The sequence below is a fragment of the Lathamus discolor genome, chromosome Z (assembly GCF_037157495.1).
Source record: "Lathamus discolor isolate bLatDis1 chromosome Z, bLatDis1.hap1, whole genome shotgun sequence".
NCBI classification, from domain to species: domain Eukaryota; kingdom Metazoa; phylum Chordata; class Aves; order Psittaciformes; family Psittacidae; genus Lathamus; species Lathamus discolor.
In genome coordinates, this window is record NC_088909.1 from 98,849,867 (window position 1) to 98,864,838 (window position 14,972).

The 14,972-nt window shown below is 39.8% G+C and overlaps 1 protein-coding gene across 2 annotated transcripts; it reads left to right on the forward strand.

Annotated features, from left to right (window-relative positions):
- AGXT2 (alanine--glyoxylate aminotransferase 2) lies at positions 1 to 14,346 on the forward strand. 2 transcript variants are annotated; one of them, XM_065662743.1, is made up of 14 exons: positions 1 to 109; positions 1,461 to 1,546; positions 1,962 to 2,146; positions 2,458 to 2,581; positions 3,715 to 3,809; positions 4,919 to 5,012; positions 6,067 to 6,160; positions 7,161 to 7,261; positions 8,366 to 8,458; positions 9,439 to 9,532; positions 10,233 to 10,321; positions 11,775 to 11,924; positions 12,286 to 12,384; positions 13,845 to 14,346. In XM_065662743.1, the coding sequence occupies exons 1-14, from the start codon at positions 76 to 78 to the stop codon at positions 13,959 to 13,961; spliced, it is 1,455 nt and encodes a 484-aa protein (XP_065518815.1). In that variant the 5' UTR covers positions 1 to 75; the 3' UTR covers positions 13,962 to 14,346. The 2 variants fall into 2 exon arrangements, with proteins under 2 accessions (XP_065518815.1, XP_065518814.1); XM_065662742.1 differs by having other exon boundaries at positions 2 to 109; positions 9,439 to 9,571.
- Positions 14,347 to 14,972: the final 626 nt, after the last annotated feature.

Consider the following 14,972-nt stretch of genomic DNA (forward strand, 5'->3'; position numbering starts at 1 on the left):
AAGGGGGCAGACCCGGGTGACAACGGAGCGGTCCCCGCGCGAGCTCCGCCCGGCGCCGGTGTGCCACCCGCCGACATGGCGGCGGGGAGCGGCCGCGGGCTCAGCGCCGGTAAGCGGCCGGCGCCGTGAGGGACGGGGCGCCGAGGGGAGGGGCTGCGAGCGGCCGAAGCGCCGGGACCCATCGTGAGGGGCTTGCTCGGGCGGGGTCAGCTGCGCACGGAGCCCGCGTCCTTACCGGCGAGCAGCGGGAGCAGGAATCCATCCTGCCGTAGAGCCCGAAGTCCCGCGGGCCTAGGCTGGCCGGGGGGACGGGACGGCGGCGGACAGCGGGTGTCCCCGGGAGCCCGCTCATGGGGGATTTGGTTGGGGTTCTGTGTGTGTACTTGCTCTAGCTGCAGATCCCTTTGGAAGAGACCCAAAGGCAGCACTGCTCTAACTTACAGCCTTTCTTTTTGAGACTCTACTCGCGTAGATGGATAATTCATTAGTGCTGTAGGTGGTTGTAAGGGAAGTAATAGCATATGTAATTTACTTCAGGAAACTTTATTCTTCATTCATTTACATTTTAACGTGTTTTGGAAATTGTTTAAAACTTTAGACGTTTAAAACTAAATCCATAGTTGTGCGCAGATAATGTTGGGAATGCAGAGAGTATATATTTTACCAGATGATCCCTAAGGTCCCTTCCAGCCCAATCCATTCTGTGGTTCTGTGCTTTATCTGATACCTGATTAATTGCACTTCCAGCTAAATGGAAGGTGGAACAGTGTGAAGTTTTCAGGAATTTGGAAAAAGGAGCGAAGATGTCAGGGAGAGCTGTAACAGCCATGACGCAGAGCCTGTGCCCACTGCCCTGGAGCCCTGTTTCAGCTCAGCCCTGACCCTTCAGTCCCTGCCTCAGCTCTGCCACCAGGTAGCCTCTGGCCTTATCTCTTGGATGGACCTTGGACCTGTGTTGTCTCCAGCCCTGTTTCTGGCCCCATCTGCTGCTGCTCCTGACTGGACTCCCTGGGTGGACCCTGGATGCGATTCATCTCCTCCACTTAGGTGGTCACTCTCAGTGGACCGTGCTTTGTTCAGGTCTGTTGGGACTGAACCCTGGTCCCCAAGAGTACCACCAGGGCTGCGGTCACCCTGGGCTCCTGGCTCACACTCTTGGAGAGGATTCCTGCTCTTGCTGCTCACAGATAAGAATTTGTATTAGAAACCCCCTGCCAAAAAAGTTCATGTGAAAATGAAAACTGGATTTTAGTGGATAAGAGGAAAGTGCTTTTGGGGGTTCAAAATCTACATATATTTTGCTTGCTTTTTCCCACAAGAAAATATCTAAAAAAAAAACCTCACCAAAACACACAACAAAACTTGCTTTGGTCATAGCTGGTATGTGAATAAACTTATTGAGAAACTTTTTTGGATGTGCGCTTCAATAAGTGTTTGATAATTCTCTTACTATTTTGTAGTTGTCTTTAGGCAGCAGAAATGGAAAAGCTCTGTCTCTACAAAAGCAAAAATGCCTCCTTGCAATTTTGTACCTGAAAAATACAAAGTAAGTCATACATACTACCCTGTATTTAAGTAAGACTGCATTACTAGATTGGACTGGTAGGCTTATCTGCTATAAATTGTCCATTAAATATGATTATAAAATTTGGTAGTTTGGACAAAAACTAATTCCCTTCCAGCCAGGGTGTAACCTATAGATGTAGCTGTGTGGCAGTTCTGTAACAGATTGGCTACCCTGTTGGTTTGAAAAGCTAAGGAAGAGAGAAGTGCAGAAGTCTTACTTCAAAAGCTGAGTTTCAGGGGTTTGTAGAAACTTCTGCATGCCAGAATTTGTTAAAGTCTTAGTTCTGTGAACAACTGCTATAAACAGCTGTGTAATCTATGTGATTCACTAAAGCTCCATTAGTCTGGATCTTTAGAAAGCATAAATGGATACTGACTTTTTTTATTCCACTCAGTCTCATTCATATGAACGCATGCAGAAGATTCGTGAACAAAATATTTCTCCTTCATTGCGAACATTTTACAAGCAGCCATTGTTGCTACATCAAGGACACATGCAGTGGTTATTTGATTATGAAGGACGAAGATACCTTGATCTCTTTGCTGGAATTGTCACTGTTGGTGTTGGTCACTGTCACCCGTAAGTATGTTACTATTTGATTGATGCTATAAAATACAGGAAAAGATATTTACTTCAGTTTTGTTATTTGTTAATCTGTGGCATTGTGAGCCTAAAACCAGAATATAGTTTACTGTATTGTCATGTATGACTTACATTAAGGTCAATTTCCTCTGCATTTTGAGAGATTAATCGATTCTGTCTGCTTGCTCATTGATCTGGCAAATGGCACAGTGTCTGAATTTTTAGTATTAATAACAGATGGGTGTGCGCATGTATGAGTGCACGTGTGTAGAATTGAATCCTTTTGTCTCTTTTTGTGCTACATACAGGAAGGTAACTATGGCTACCCAGAAACAGCTTGCTCGCCTCTGGCATATCTCTAGTATCTACATGCACCCATCAATCCAGGAGTATGCTGAAAAGCTAACTTCTCTTTTTCCAGATCCACTTAAGGTACTTTGCTCCTTACAGGACCAGGGGCTGGTGAAGGGGATGTCTGTAAGGAATATTTAATATAAAAATATATATTAAATAAGTGAGAGCCACAATATCTGTGGAGAGAAAATCTGTATGGGGACTACAGACTGTCAGAGAGTATGATGACCCTCAAAGCCTTTTCTTTAGACCTAATGTAGACGAGCATAATATCCCAAGCTCCTGTTCTGTTTGTTCTGTCTGTCAAGTTGTTAATGTGAAAGGGCATTGCCAAGCTTAAAAGTTACTGAAGGAACTAAGATGTTAACTTACCCTTCATGTAGTCTTTCATGTAGTCAGGCTTAATTTGTTTGATCTCATAAAAATTCGCAGTGAAAAGTATTTGACAGTACTTTGTGTAGTGAGCTTTATTGACATTTAAATAAGTAATCCACATAATTGTCATGTTTCATATGCCCAGAAAGAGTAAGAAAAATACTGGCTTTTTTTCAGGTAAAATAAACTGGTAATAAAATGAACATATGAAGAGCATGAAGTTAGTGCAATCTTAGAAATGGAAGGAGAGTAACAAAAACAGAACAATACAAAACAAAAGTGTAAAGTATCTGAATATTTTAAGCAGTGGAAAATCTCAACCAGTTCTGCAAATTTACTTTAAAAGTGGTGACAATAGAGTTTGAGCTGTTTTCAAATCTCAGAACTCATAAACAGGATTTACCCTTAATCTTCATTTGTTCCCAGTAAACCAACTGCTTATCTTTTCTATTCCATGGTTATGTCTGTCACTCCTAGTAACTAATATGCAGGTACACTGTTGCAGCACTTTTTACCTCTGTGAAGGTTATTTCTGTTCAGTCAGGCATGTTAAGTTTAACCCAGACACTTTCTTTTTTTCTTTGAATCACTGTTCCAGTTTAGGAAAACCTGAAGACTCCAACTCTTAAAGATTTCTTTTTTTACTCTTTCTGTGTGAATCAGCTTGAAGCTTAGCCTTAGTTCTCACCTGTAGTGTATGGGCAACACTGCTTACTGCAGTGAAGTAATCTTCTGGTAGTGATAGGTCATAGCTCATGATGTTACTAAATGACATGGCCTGATGCTGAGCAACGTGGTGGTTGTGCACTGTACTGATCCTAAGCATTCTCCTGTAGGTGGTTTATCTAACCAACAGTGGGTCAGAAGCCAATGATTTGGCTATGTTCATGGCAAGGCTATATACTCGTAGCTTCGACATCATCTCTTTCAGGTAATGATGATCATTTGTGTATGTGATTAAGTATCTATCTGCCTAAGTCAAGGAATTATAGGGAACACTTTAACCCCAGATGTGCTGAGTAGAATGCTATAAAATTATTTTATTTGACAAAAAGGAGTAAAACAGGAGTTGAAGATTTGTTGCAGTACATTAGGACTAGCTTGCATACAAAACAAAACCTACAATTTTGCCTTTGTTACTTAGAAAAGGGTCTAGTCTCTGCACGAAGAATGTGCTTTGGTGGGCCCTTGTTCAGAGCCACAGCGTGCTTCAGCAATTGCTGCTTTCTTCCTTCATTCCACCCCCGCAGTATCCCCCTTTGTCCCCTTTGTGCAGGTACAAAAGTACCTCTGGAGTAATGGTGCAGTGAACCGCAGCAGGGAACTGCGGTGGCTGAAAGCTAATCTGGTGAAAGGATTTTTTATTTTTTTTTTTTCTGCTTATTTTGCTGCCTTATTTTTCTGCCAGATCCCTGAACCACAGTTCACTGCACAGGTACACAAAACTCTTCTGGCTTCACAGCAGAGGTGGTGCAGGAGTGAGTGTGAGCAGTTCTCTTTACTATGCATACCAGGCAGCCTCAAGGTCTTGCAATGAAGCACTGTATTTTTCTACTATTCCATTCAGCAGAACATTGGGTACCCACCTTGCTTGTATATTATCATTAATGAACTTCTGATTTGCCAATAAAACTGGTAGCAAATCACCATGTGACTTAATGATTGCAGCATCTGTGGGAGAGAGCAGCGGTTCCGTAGATTCAAAGAACAGGTATGTTTGCTGTAGGGCTCAGGTGCTACAGCAGAACTTCATGAGACACTGTTGGAATTGCTTTTGGTTCCAATCATTGTTCTTTTCTCCTTGAAAACATTACCTTACAATTTTAACTTTTGATATTTCAGGAAACCAGTGCAGATGGTAGTCATGGGTCTTCCAAAGCCAGAGGAAAAATGGCAGTAGGAATATTTGTGTTTCAAGTGTAACAATGCTCATTTTCCCTAATAATTTAAGCTCAGAAACCTACCTTCTTTGAACTAATAATATTGCTACAGTCCCTTCTTGGAAATGAGTGATGTTCATCTACTTTTTTGTTTGCACAGAGGAGCATACCATGGAGGCAGCCCTTACACGCTGGGATTGACATCTGTTGGTCTTTATAAGCATGGTGTTGCCAATGGCTTTGGTTGTTTAACAGTGAGATTTTTATTATTTTTTGTTTTTAAAAAATAATCTGGGTAACTAACAGTTTATTGTTGAATGTTTTAACCATTAGTACATTTTCTATTCTTGAAGTGCTTTATGGTCACTAGGTACAATGTAGCTGTCCTGCTGTATAAGTACAAGAGTCACAGTCCCCTTTCCTTCTCCATAAGGTTACTTATGCTAATTTGGAGACGGGACAGCCATAACATGAGTGGTCATGATTTACAGTTCTTTAGTCATGTTTGGTGCTTGCATGGTAAGGTGCAAATTAACACTCTGAAGCCCTTTTCACAAGTTGGTTTTGGCAAATCTGTGCAAAGCTGCTTTCAGCTAGTCTGAAGCAGATCCTCCCCTGGAATAAAAAAAAAAAAAACAACCCTGTAATGTCTCTCATTTCAGCAAGACAGGAGATGTATCAGTTAGGGGTAGATGGCTATGTGTTATCTCCCTGCCCTTGAGCAGATAGGAAGCTGGCATTGGCTACTCTGATTTGTTCTGGTGATAGCTCAGCCACAGCACTGGCTATAGAAAGGCTCCTTTGTAACAATGTCGCCCCTTTGTAAATAAATGAGTTGTCTGAAGTCATGTGGTGGTTTGTCAGCAGACACAATTTAAAGGCTGGAGCGCAAAATTTCCAGCCTATAATTACTTTACTAGATCTGCCTGCCTCCCTGTGTTTTGCGGATTTTTAACATACTTCAGATTAATAAAGTACCACTAGAAACTCTAAAAACATTGCTATTACGCTGAGATAACCAAAACTGCTGACTAACAACAAAACGAAGGAAATTATCAACTGACTGACTATTGCTGGAACTTATTGGTTCCAAAACTGTCTCTGTTCTACCATTTCTTGTGGGGGAAGTTCAGTGTTACTCTACTAGTGTTTTTCAGACAGGTTGCTTGGACTAGGTATCCCCTTTAACTCTAACAGACTTTTGGGGGGTTGTTGGTTTTTTTTTTTTCACTAGTCATCCCTAAGTATGCTCAAAACATCTCTTAGAAAGGTCTCATCAAACCTGTAGCTATCTCTTACGCTTGGCAGACAATGTTACCAGACGTTTTTCGTGGTCCATGGGGAGGCAGCCATTGTAGAGATTCTCCAGTGCAAACTGTTCGAAAATGCACCTGTTCTGAAGGTTGGTCAATGACAAGAAGTATTTGGCTTTTAGATTAGAGAATACTAGAGGGCTGTGGAAATAGGTTATAATTACCTCCTGGGAAGGTAGACCTCTGGGTAGGATTTGCAAGAGCGACCAAAGAAAATATTGCAGAGGGCATAAAGCATCTGCTTCCCACTGAGAAAGGTTTGTTCTTAAAATCCCAGCCTTTGTTTCCAGCATTTGTCATGATCAGCTCTGGAAGCTGTGGAACTCAGTTTGGCACATCTGAAAGAACAGAAGTGTTGATTGGTGTTTTCCAGCACTGACCATAACAGCTGTTTCTGAAGTTTTGACAGCTTTTGTTTTGGAGTAGTATGAATGAATAGCAAGGACAACCTGTAGCCCATGATACGCAAAAAACCATGAAGCAAACCACTCTGCACACAGCACAAAGCGAAAGCTCCTTCTACTGCTCTCCTGTTAACAACGACAGTGAATTTTTTGTGCAGTTTCAACAAGCACTCTGTAGTATTTTAATTCACATGCATACGTAACAATGTTTTTTTTTTCCTATCTAGTGGATGGGAGCATTAGCTATAGCATTAGCTATACTGTTCTTTATTTCAGTATAGACTGATGTGCAGCTGTATTTTCCAGAATCCTTATACTTGCACTAACCTAAATGATTCCTCATGTCTTACACTAATGTTTGTTAACCCCTGAGAAAGTGTCTGCTTATTCCTTCTGCTTACGTAGGTGATCCACAAATGCCATCTCTAACCTGCAGCTTACTGACCTGTACAATGTATAACATATCTGTCAGCTTTGCCTTGCTGTTTTGTCATTCCTTAGAGTATAAATCGTTTAAGAGAAAATAAGGGACTCTCTCCTTTAATATTTAGCATTCTATTGTGTTTTTGATAGGTGATATTTAACATGCAGTCAGATAATACTTATTGATTAGATGTGTAATTTCAAGTTTTGAAGCTAATTTTGTGTCATTTAAAGTAAATTTAAACTATTCCCCTGTGAACAGGTGTATGTCATGCAAAGGACCAGTACATTGAACAGTTCAAAGATACTCTGAATACTTCAGTACCAAAGACAATAGCTGGATTTATCGCTGAACCAATTCAAGTAGGTAGTTTGCTGTTTCTCAACTGTGATAACAAAAATAATGTGAAACATTCAAATCTTACAAACTTTAGCTACATTCTAACCATGGACTTCTGCTGATTTTTATTATTTTTAATGCCTTAAGTAGCTTAAATATTTGAAAGAATGGCTGCACTGCCTTAAAATCTCAGCTTTTGTTCCTGATTTCAGGGAAGCTAGAGCTTTGCTCATGAAGGTAAAGAGAGAATTATGATTAAGCATACACATTTTTTTCTGCATTTAAATAGTGATACATGCTGTTGTTTAGTGTCTAATACCTTCTTCCAACTTTCATACTGCTTTTTACGGGTTTTGTAACCTTACCTCATTTCCTACTTTCACCTCTTCCCAGCCATTTTGTCCACTATATTTTTAGCAGCTATCCAGCAAGTGGTGGCCATGGGGTTCATTTTTTTGGTGCTTTACCCTAGTTTTAGAACTGCTGTATATTGTGGTTCCTGTGTAGGAAGAATAGAGAATATATCCTGGATATATCCTGGGAACAGGAAAAGCAAGAAAAGAACTGTGAGAATTGTGACCACAGAGAAAATTGGAGCTGTCTCTGGTTTCCTGTCTTCTAAGCCTTTACGTACCTAAGTCTAAGAAGCCATTGTAGTCCAGGTTTAGAGTGGGATTTCTGATCTGAATAAAAACTGGCAAGGTGAACAGTAATCGAGGAAACAATGTTTTAAACAAATTAACAAAAGAGGGGAAGTGAATTCTGTAGTTAGCTTTGTCGTCAAAAGCAGTCTTTGGGTTTCTCAGAATGTATTTTTTTAAGGTACTTGTTTTGGCAGCTCATCTTTAATCAACTATTTCTTAGAGTGATCCAGTTTACAGTATGGCCTCACAAACATTTATACCAGCACAACTGACAGAACAGTTGTGTAATCCCTATGGAATGAGAATGAGTGACCTGGGCAGGAACATTTTGAAGCAGTTTCACTGCTGAAGCCAGAAGCTTGAAACGAGTCTTGCTATTACCTGAGGGCTGCTCGTATTTTTCCCTATTGTAGGATAGTCACACAGTCGAACTCCACATTATTTGTCTGTTCCTGACGACATTTTCTTTTTTTGACTTGGCAGGGTGTTAATGGAGCTGTTCAGTACCCAAGAGGTTTCTTAAAAGAAGCTTATCAGCTAGTACGGGAAAGACAGGGTGTCTGTATTTCGGATGAAGTGAGTTACTTTTTTTTTTTACATAGCAACTCTAGAATTTGGGGTACCTCTGAAAGTCATCTTAAAAGAATACAACTGGAAGCCTGGAAATAATGTGAATGAAATGCTATACACTTCATAGCGTAAATTTAACACAGTGCATCTTTGCACAGTGCATCTTTGTGAACACTCCATCCCTGGCGGTGTTCAAGGCCAGGTTGGACAGAGCTTTGGGTGACATGGTTTAGTGGGAGGTGTCCCTGCCCATGGCGGGGGGGTTGGAACTGGATGATCTGAAGGTCATTTCCAACCCTAACTATTCTATGATTCTGTGAACTTTCCAGGCATAGGAGTCTTCCAGGTTTTACTACCTTTATTCTGCTATGTGGTATTCTGACTTTAGACACAGACTTCAATCCTTACCTTTTGGGAGCAGTAAATTTCCACAGATGTGTGGTATGAGGCTTGCCACTTCCTCTTATGAGTGTTGTTGGCATACATAAACCCTAGAAGAGAATTAATTGGTGTACCCCTGCAAATACATTTTTGAATCTGGAATTGGAATTGGAAATTGGAATTATGAAATGGAATTTGCTTAGCTGAAACTATTTTGAAATAGTAGCAAATGCTTCAAAGTGACAGTGGTATGTACCTCAAGCATTGCAGTAGTAGAAATCAGCAATCAGGGGGTTGTTTTTGAAATGTGATAAGCAACTGCATTTCCTCTCAATTTTGAAATGGGAGCTGCTTATTTATGCATCTCACCATGCCTAAGACATGGTGATGTGTTATCTCTTCCATATGCAAAAGAAAAACCCAATTACAATAACAGTAAATAGTATTTTGTGCAAAGCCATCTGAATAAGGATCCTAATGCAAGTTGACTCCAGAGATAGTTGCAGTTTAATGCAAATCAGTGACAACAGAAAGACAAGAAAACCAAAACATCTTATAAAATGTGAGAAAGTGATGGGGATTTCTGTGTATTTTTCTTTTGAAAGGTACAGACAGGATTTGGACGGACAGGCAGCCATTTCTGGGGATTTCAGACACATGGTGTAGTCCCTGACATTGTTACTTTGGCAAAAGGAATCGGTAATGGCTTTCCAATGGCAGCTGTTGTTACAACAAAAGGTGCAAGAGTTCTGTTTAGCTAAGATTTAAAATAGAGCAATTACAAAATACAGTCTACAGTATTTACCTGCTGGAGACATGTGTGTCAAACAGCTGAGCTCTGTGAGTCTTGAGCTTTGTCTCAGTCAATTGACAGATGAATTGGATTCCCATTGCTCGCATCTTTTTACCGAGTGCTGTGCTATACCAGTGCAAAGCTTTGTCTAAATGGGGTGAGTTGTATAACTGTGGCAGGGATGACCTTGTGAGTTACCCAGCTGGTATAGCTGGTAAATATTTGAAATCCTCGTTGAACTCACAGTATTAATAATCAACATTCTGTGAGTTTATAAGGCCAGCTGCTTTGTTCATACAAATGACTGGCTGAACCTAGTAAAGGAGATTTGTAGATGTCAGTTTATGGGGAAAATTGACAGGATGTTGGAAGTGTGACTTTTCTTAAAAAGAAGTCTGTTTTTACCATCTGCTAGACACTATAGGTTTTGGAAATAGTTACATTTTGCACAGACTACTTGCAAGAAAAAAATGAAATCTTTGTATTGTGTTGTATCCAGTAGAATCAGGCTTGAAGCACAGCAAATGTAACAGTTAAAACACATAAGTACTGTTACCAAACATAAGGCAACTGTAAGAGTAATCAATATTGTTCTTTTTCTTTTAGAGATTGCAAGTTCCTTGGCTCAAAACCTTCATGTTAATACATTTGGAGGAAACCCTTTGGCCTGCACAGTTGGAGCTGCAGTTCTTGATGTAGGTAGAACATTGTATAAATTTATGTATTTCACTATATATGTTTAATACATACTATATATTGCTACTTCATCTTGTAGCAAAAGATGAAAAATGTTTACATTTATTCTTACTATAAAGTTATATGTGGGCATCTTTTTAAATTACTGTATAAAGTGCATAAACATATGCATGTATTATGCATGCATGGCTAATACACCCTACGTGTAGGAAAAAATCCTGATTAATTCCACTGCAAAATTTTCATCCCTCTAAGAAGAATAAAAGCCCTCTTCCTATATTTTCATAATTGCCTTTCTTTGTCTCCTTTATGTTCTTTACTTTGTTAATAAACAGGTAGGAAAGTGCCTTTTCAAAACCTTAGCCAACTCTTTCATAGGATTACACAAATTATCAGCTAAACTAAATGTATTCTCTGGCACACATGCTAAGCAAAATTGTTTTCAACTCTACAGCTTTTTACCTTATGCCTAAAAAGCCATAATGACCAGATAGTTAAAAATATTTAAAGTCAGAATTCCTTCTGAAGGAAAAAAAAAAATAAAAATCCCTAATTAAAAGACAATAGAACAAAGCTGAAACATATATGAAAAAAGGAAAAGGAAGAAAAAGGAAAACACCCACTTCAACTTCTGTAATTGTATTTTGTGTTGGTTTTGGTTTTACTGTGAAGTTCCTTAATGCAAATATTAAGTTCATAAAACAGTTTTTGTGTGTCAGTGCCGGTAGCTGGCTGCATGTCAGAGAGGAGAGGAAAAAACAAAAAAAAGATGGTGATTGAAAAGGATAGTGTTGGTGAATCTAATTATAACGCTCAGGTTGTTCCCTAAATTGCTGCCCAGTAAATGCAGGTATGCCTTGTCAAATCATTTTCTCATCATGACACTGAGAAAGAATGAAAATATGTCTGGTAGATATTGAAAATAATCTCCTGGTCAGGTATTTTTCAATTATGACTCCATGTGAGCATGGATTACTGGATTATGTTTAGAGGAGACCTTACGGCAGCCTTCCAGTACCCAATAGGGGTCAACAAGAAAGATGGAGAGGCACAGGTTGCCCAGAGAAGCTGTGGCTGCCCCAACCCTGGCAGTGTCCAAGGCCAGGTTGAGGAGCAGCCTCGTCTGATGGAAGGTGTCCCTGCCTGTGGCAGGGGGTTGGAACTGGATGAGCTTTAGGGTCCCTTCAACCCAAACCATTGTATGATTCTGTGATGATGTTTATGGAGTAATAAGTAAAATGCAAAAAACACCACAGCAACAACAAAATACTATGTTAAATTGGACTCCAGTGACATTAGATGATTGTAAGAAAGATTAAAGAACTGTAGTAGTGAAGGAACATACTCTGCAAAGAAGTGAGATAAACAATGTGTCATCAAGCTAAATGGGGATTAGCAGACTTTATTCGAAGTTTTTCCTGCAACACTGTCACGGTATGTCATTTTAACCAGGCTATTGAAGAAGATGGCCTACAGAAAAACAGTGAGGATGTGGGAACATACATGCTGCTGGAGCTGGCTAAACTACGGGATAAGTTCAAGATTGTTGGTGATGTCCGTGGCAAGGGACTTATGATTGGAGTAGAAATGGTGACAGATAAGGTTAGTGACTTCATTTATTGCTTTCAATTTACAGTGCCATTGAAAGATTTTTCACATTTTATTCCAGTTGAAAGAATAGAAAGATTGTCTATTCAAAAACAGCTAATTGAGGGAGAAAACATTGCTTTGGCTAAAAATGAGACAGAACATTCCAGCATTTCACGTACTTCACAAGTTTTGAGTAAACAGTGACTTGTGTGCCTTAATTGCATAATCTCATCTTAGATGTCAGATAAATTATGTTGGCTAACTTTTACAGCCAGAGATGGGGTGAGGTTTATTGGAAAGACTGGAATATACCTCCCTTTTCATAGAACTGATTTTGAATATTGAAGTGAAGTTTAATGTTTGCTTTCCTTAGGACCATCGCCACCCTCTTCCAGCTGAAGAAGTTGGTCAGATCTTGGAGGACTGTAAAGACATGGGGGTCCTGATAGGCAGAGGAGGACTCTACAGCCAGGTACTGAGCCTCTGGTTTTAAGTAAAGCTTATTTTCTGTCTACATCCCTTTTCCCTCAGGCTAAATTAACTTTAGTAAATAAAACAGAAAATGCATACTATGAGGAACTAGCTCTGTTTAATCTTGCTTATTTCATAAATTAGGCAGGACTTATTTGATTCAAGAATGTTGAACTAGCTCCGAGTTTGGAGTTTTCCTTTAGAGGGACAACTTCCCCTAGAAAAGCAATGTACTGTCGTCTGTGTAAATTAGAGGAAGTCAGCAGTATTCAGGCATGCTAAGTCTTTGTTAGTTTTCAGGTTATCACCTGACCTTTAATGTTTGTATTTAAAAGAGTTTATTTAGGCAAACTAAAAAAAAAAATTGAAAAGTTGTTATTATCAAGCTCAGCAGAGCAGCACAAAAGTGGGAACTGCATCTGAATGGAAATCAGCCCATCCCAATTGAAAATGCACCATGCTGTACTCACCTTCTTGCATCACACAAGTTAATAGCAGAGAACTGCCTCAGGCCTGGTCATGTCAGTGAAGTGCTGTAGTATAGAGGAAGCAGCTTCTGTATGAGATATGTGAAGAATGGCTAAAATAAATGGGACACTGCAGCTGCCACCTCATCAGTTTTTCCACAAGTCACAGACCAAAACACGGGTAATAATAGCTCAGAGTGCAGTAAAATCTGATTCTGTGTCACATAAGTGCTGTTTATCTGTGTTAGCTTCAGCTGAGGCTGTGGGTGGGAAAGACCGTTATTCCTCTGTTGCTGCATAAAGTTACATCATATGATGACAGAAGAATTCAAACTGAAAGTTTTAAGTTTCTTACGTAAGTTAAATACTCCTGGAAACATTATAATATAGATCAAACATTTGGATTTAAGAACCTGCTTTCTTGACAAATCGAACTGTGCATATATGCTTTCCTGGTCAACATGCATTCAAGCTATAGTACACTTACTGAAAGTTTGTGTCTAGCAGTTCTTTCATGCTATATTTGCTTAGAGGCCTTAAAAAAAAGACAGAGAATACAACAGAAAATCACTTGACACAATGCAAGAGGCTGACACTCTCCACAGATACTACTTTTCCCTGTGGCAAAGCTGCCAGAAAGGAACATACATCTGCATCTCTGTTCTTTCTTAGTACAAACCCATCTAAGGTTTTGTACTAGCTCTGTCTGGCATTAATAGAGGGGCAAACATCACCGGCTCCAGTTAAGTCTTTGTTGGAGGCAGTTGCTTTGTCAGAAGTGTTAGATGCAGTCAAGTCCAAAACTGTTCCACTTCAGAGTGCATTGATCAGAAGCTTCAGTCCCTGCTCTGTGGGTCTTGTATAATTTTTCACACTTAGGTTTGACTGAGGGGCAGAAAGTGAGTGCTGACCTAGATGGGCTGGTAGAAACCGTACTATTTCCATTTGGTATTAAGGATTTCTTCTTTTTTTTTTCCTTCTTTCCCTCTCTCAGACATTTAGATTTAAACCTCCGATGTGCATTACTAAAGAGGATGTCGACTTTGCTGTGGAAGTATTTGACGCTGCTTTACAGAGACACATGGAAAGGGCAGCTGCAAAACGGACTTGATTTGTTACCTTACATGAGATGAACACAGATCCCCTGATAATTGCCTCATGGACTCATCACTAATCTACACTGCATAAGAAAATCATATTCTGAAGATTAATACTTGGTCAGTATTCTAAGAGCAGTCTGACAGATACAGTGTTTAATAAAGAATACACTCTAATCTGTTTTGTAATCATACGGCTCAGTCTGCAGTGGTGGTGTGCATTAGCTGCACATCGATTCTGACAGTAGCATAATGTCAGAAAAAAACCCTATTAGGATTAATTTGGTATCAGATGAAGAGGCAGACATACATTCATCTTTCATCTATGAACATCACCTAAAAATCAGTAATTTTCATACAGTGACAAAAAAAACCCAATAAAGCTGTTTGGAGGAAGAACACTGCTTGGAGTATGGCATGTATGGATCCCTTGGGGACTGCAGTGGGGGGCCTGCTGCTGCCCTGTCCACATTCCTTTGTACCACGGCAGACAGTTCTAATGGATGTTTTCACAGAAGCACCACACACTCCTGAATAGCTGAGCATAGGTGCACAGTGCTGCAGAGCTGGCTGGAACCTGACTGCTGCTGCCACTGCCCCTGCAACCAAAATCTCACCGTTTACACCCAATACATACAAGCACTTGTAAAACACATAAATGATAAAGTATTTAGTTTTATTTAAATAAGAATAAAAGTCAAAAAGTAATACTGCAGGGTTTAGTCTGTGAGATTTCACTTGCATAAGCACAGACAATCTCTGGCTGAGAAATACCCTGTTCAGAACACAACTGGAGATTTCACAGTTAAAACTATTTACCCTTATTACAACGATACACCGTAATTAGAGCATGAAAAAAACACAATGTTTGCACAAAGGTATAGTTTGTAATTACAGTAATTATTTTTATCACATGCCTCTAACCCAATTATCATCCTCTAAAACAAGCCTTTTTTTTATTCCTGCTGCTTTCAGGATTGCAAGGCCCCTCCATTAGTCATCCAGCAAAGATACAAATTCTGACT

Coding starts and splice junctions, on each gene's coding strand:
- AGXT2 (XM_065662742.1), top strand. CDS start 76: ATGGCGGCGGGGAGCGGCCGCGGGCTCAGCGCCG. Junction 6,161..7,160: donor AAAATGCACCTGTTCTGAAG/GTTGGTCAATGA, acceptor CCCTGTGAACAG/GTGTATGTCATGCAAAGGAC. Junction 8,459..9,438: donor GTGTCTGTATTTCGGATGAA/GTGAGTTACTTT, acceptor TTCTTTTGAAAG/GTACAGACAGGATTTGGACG.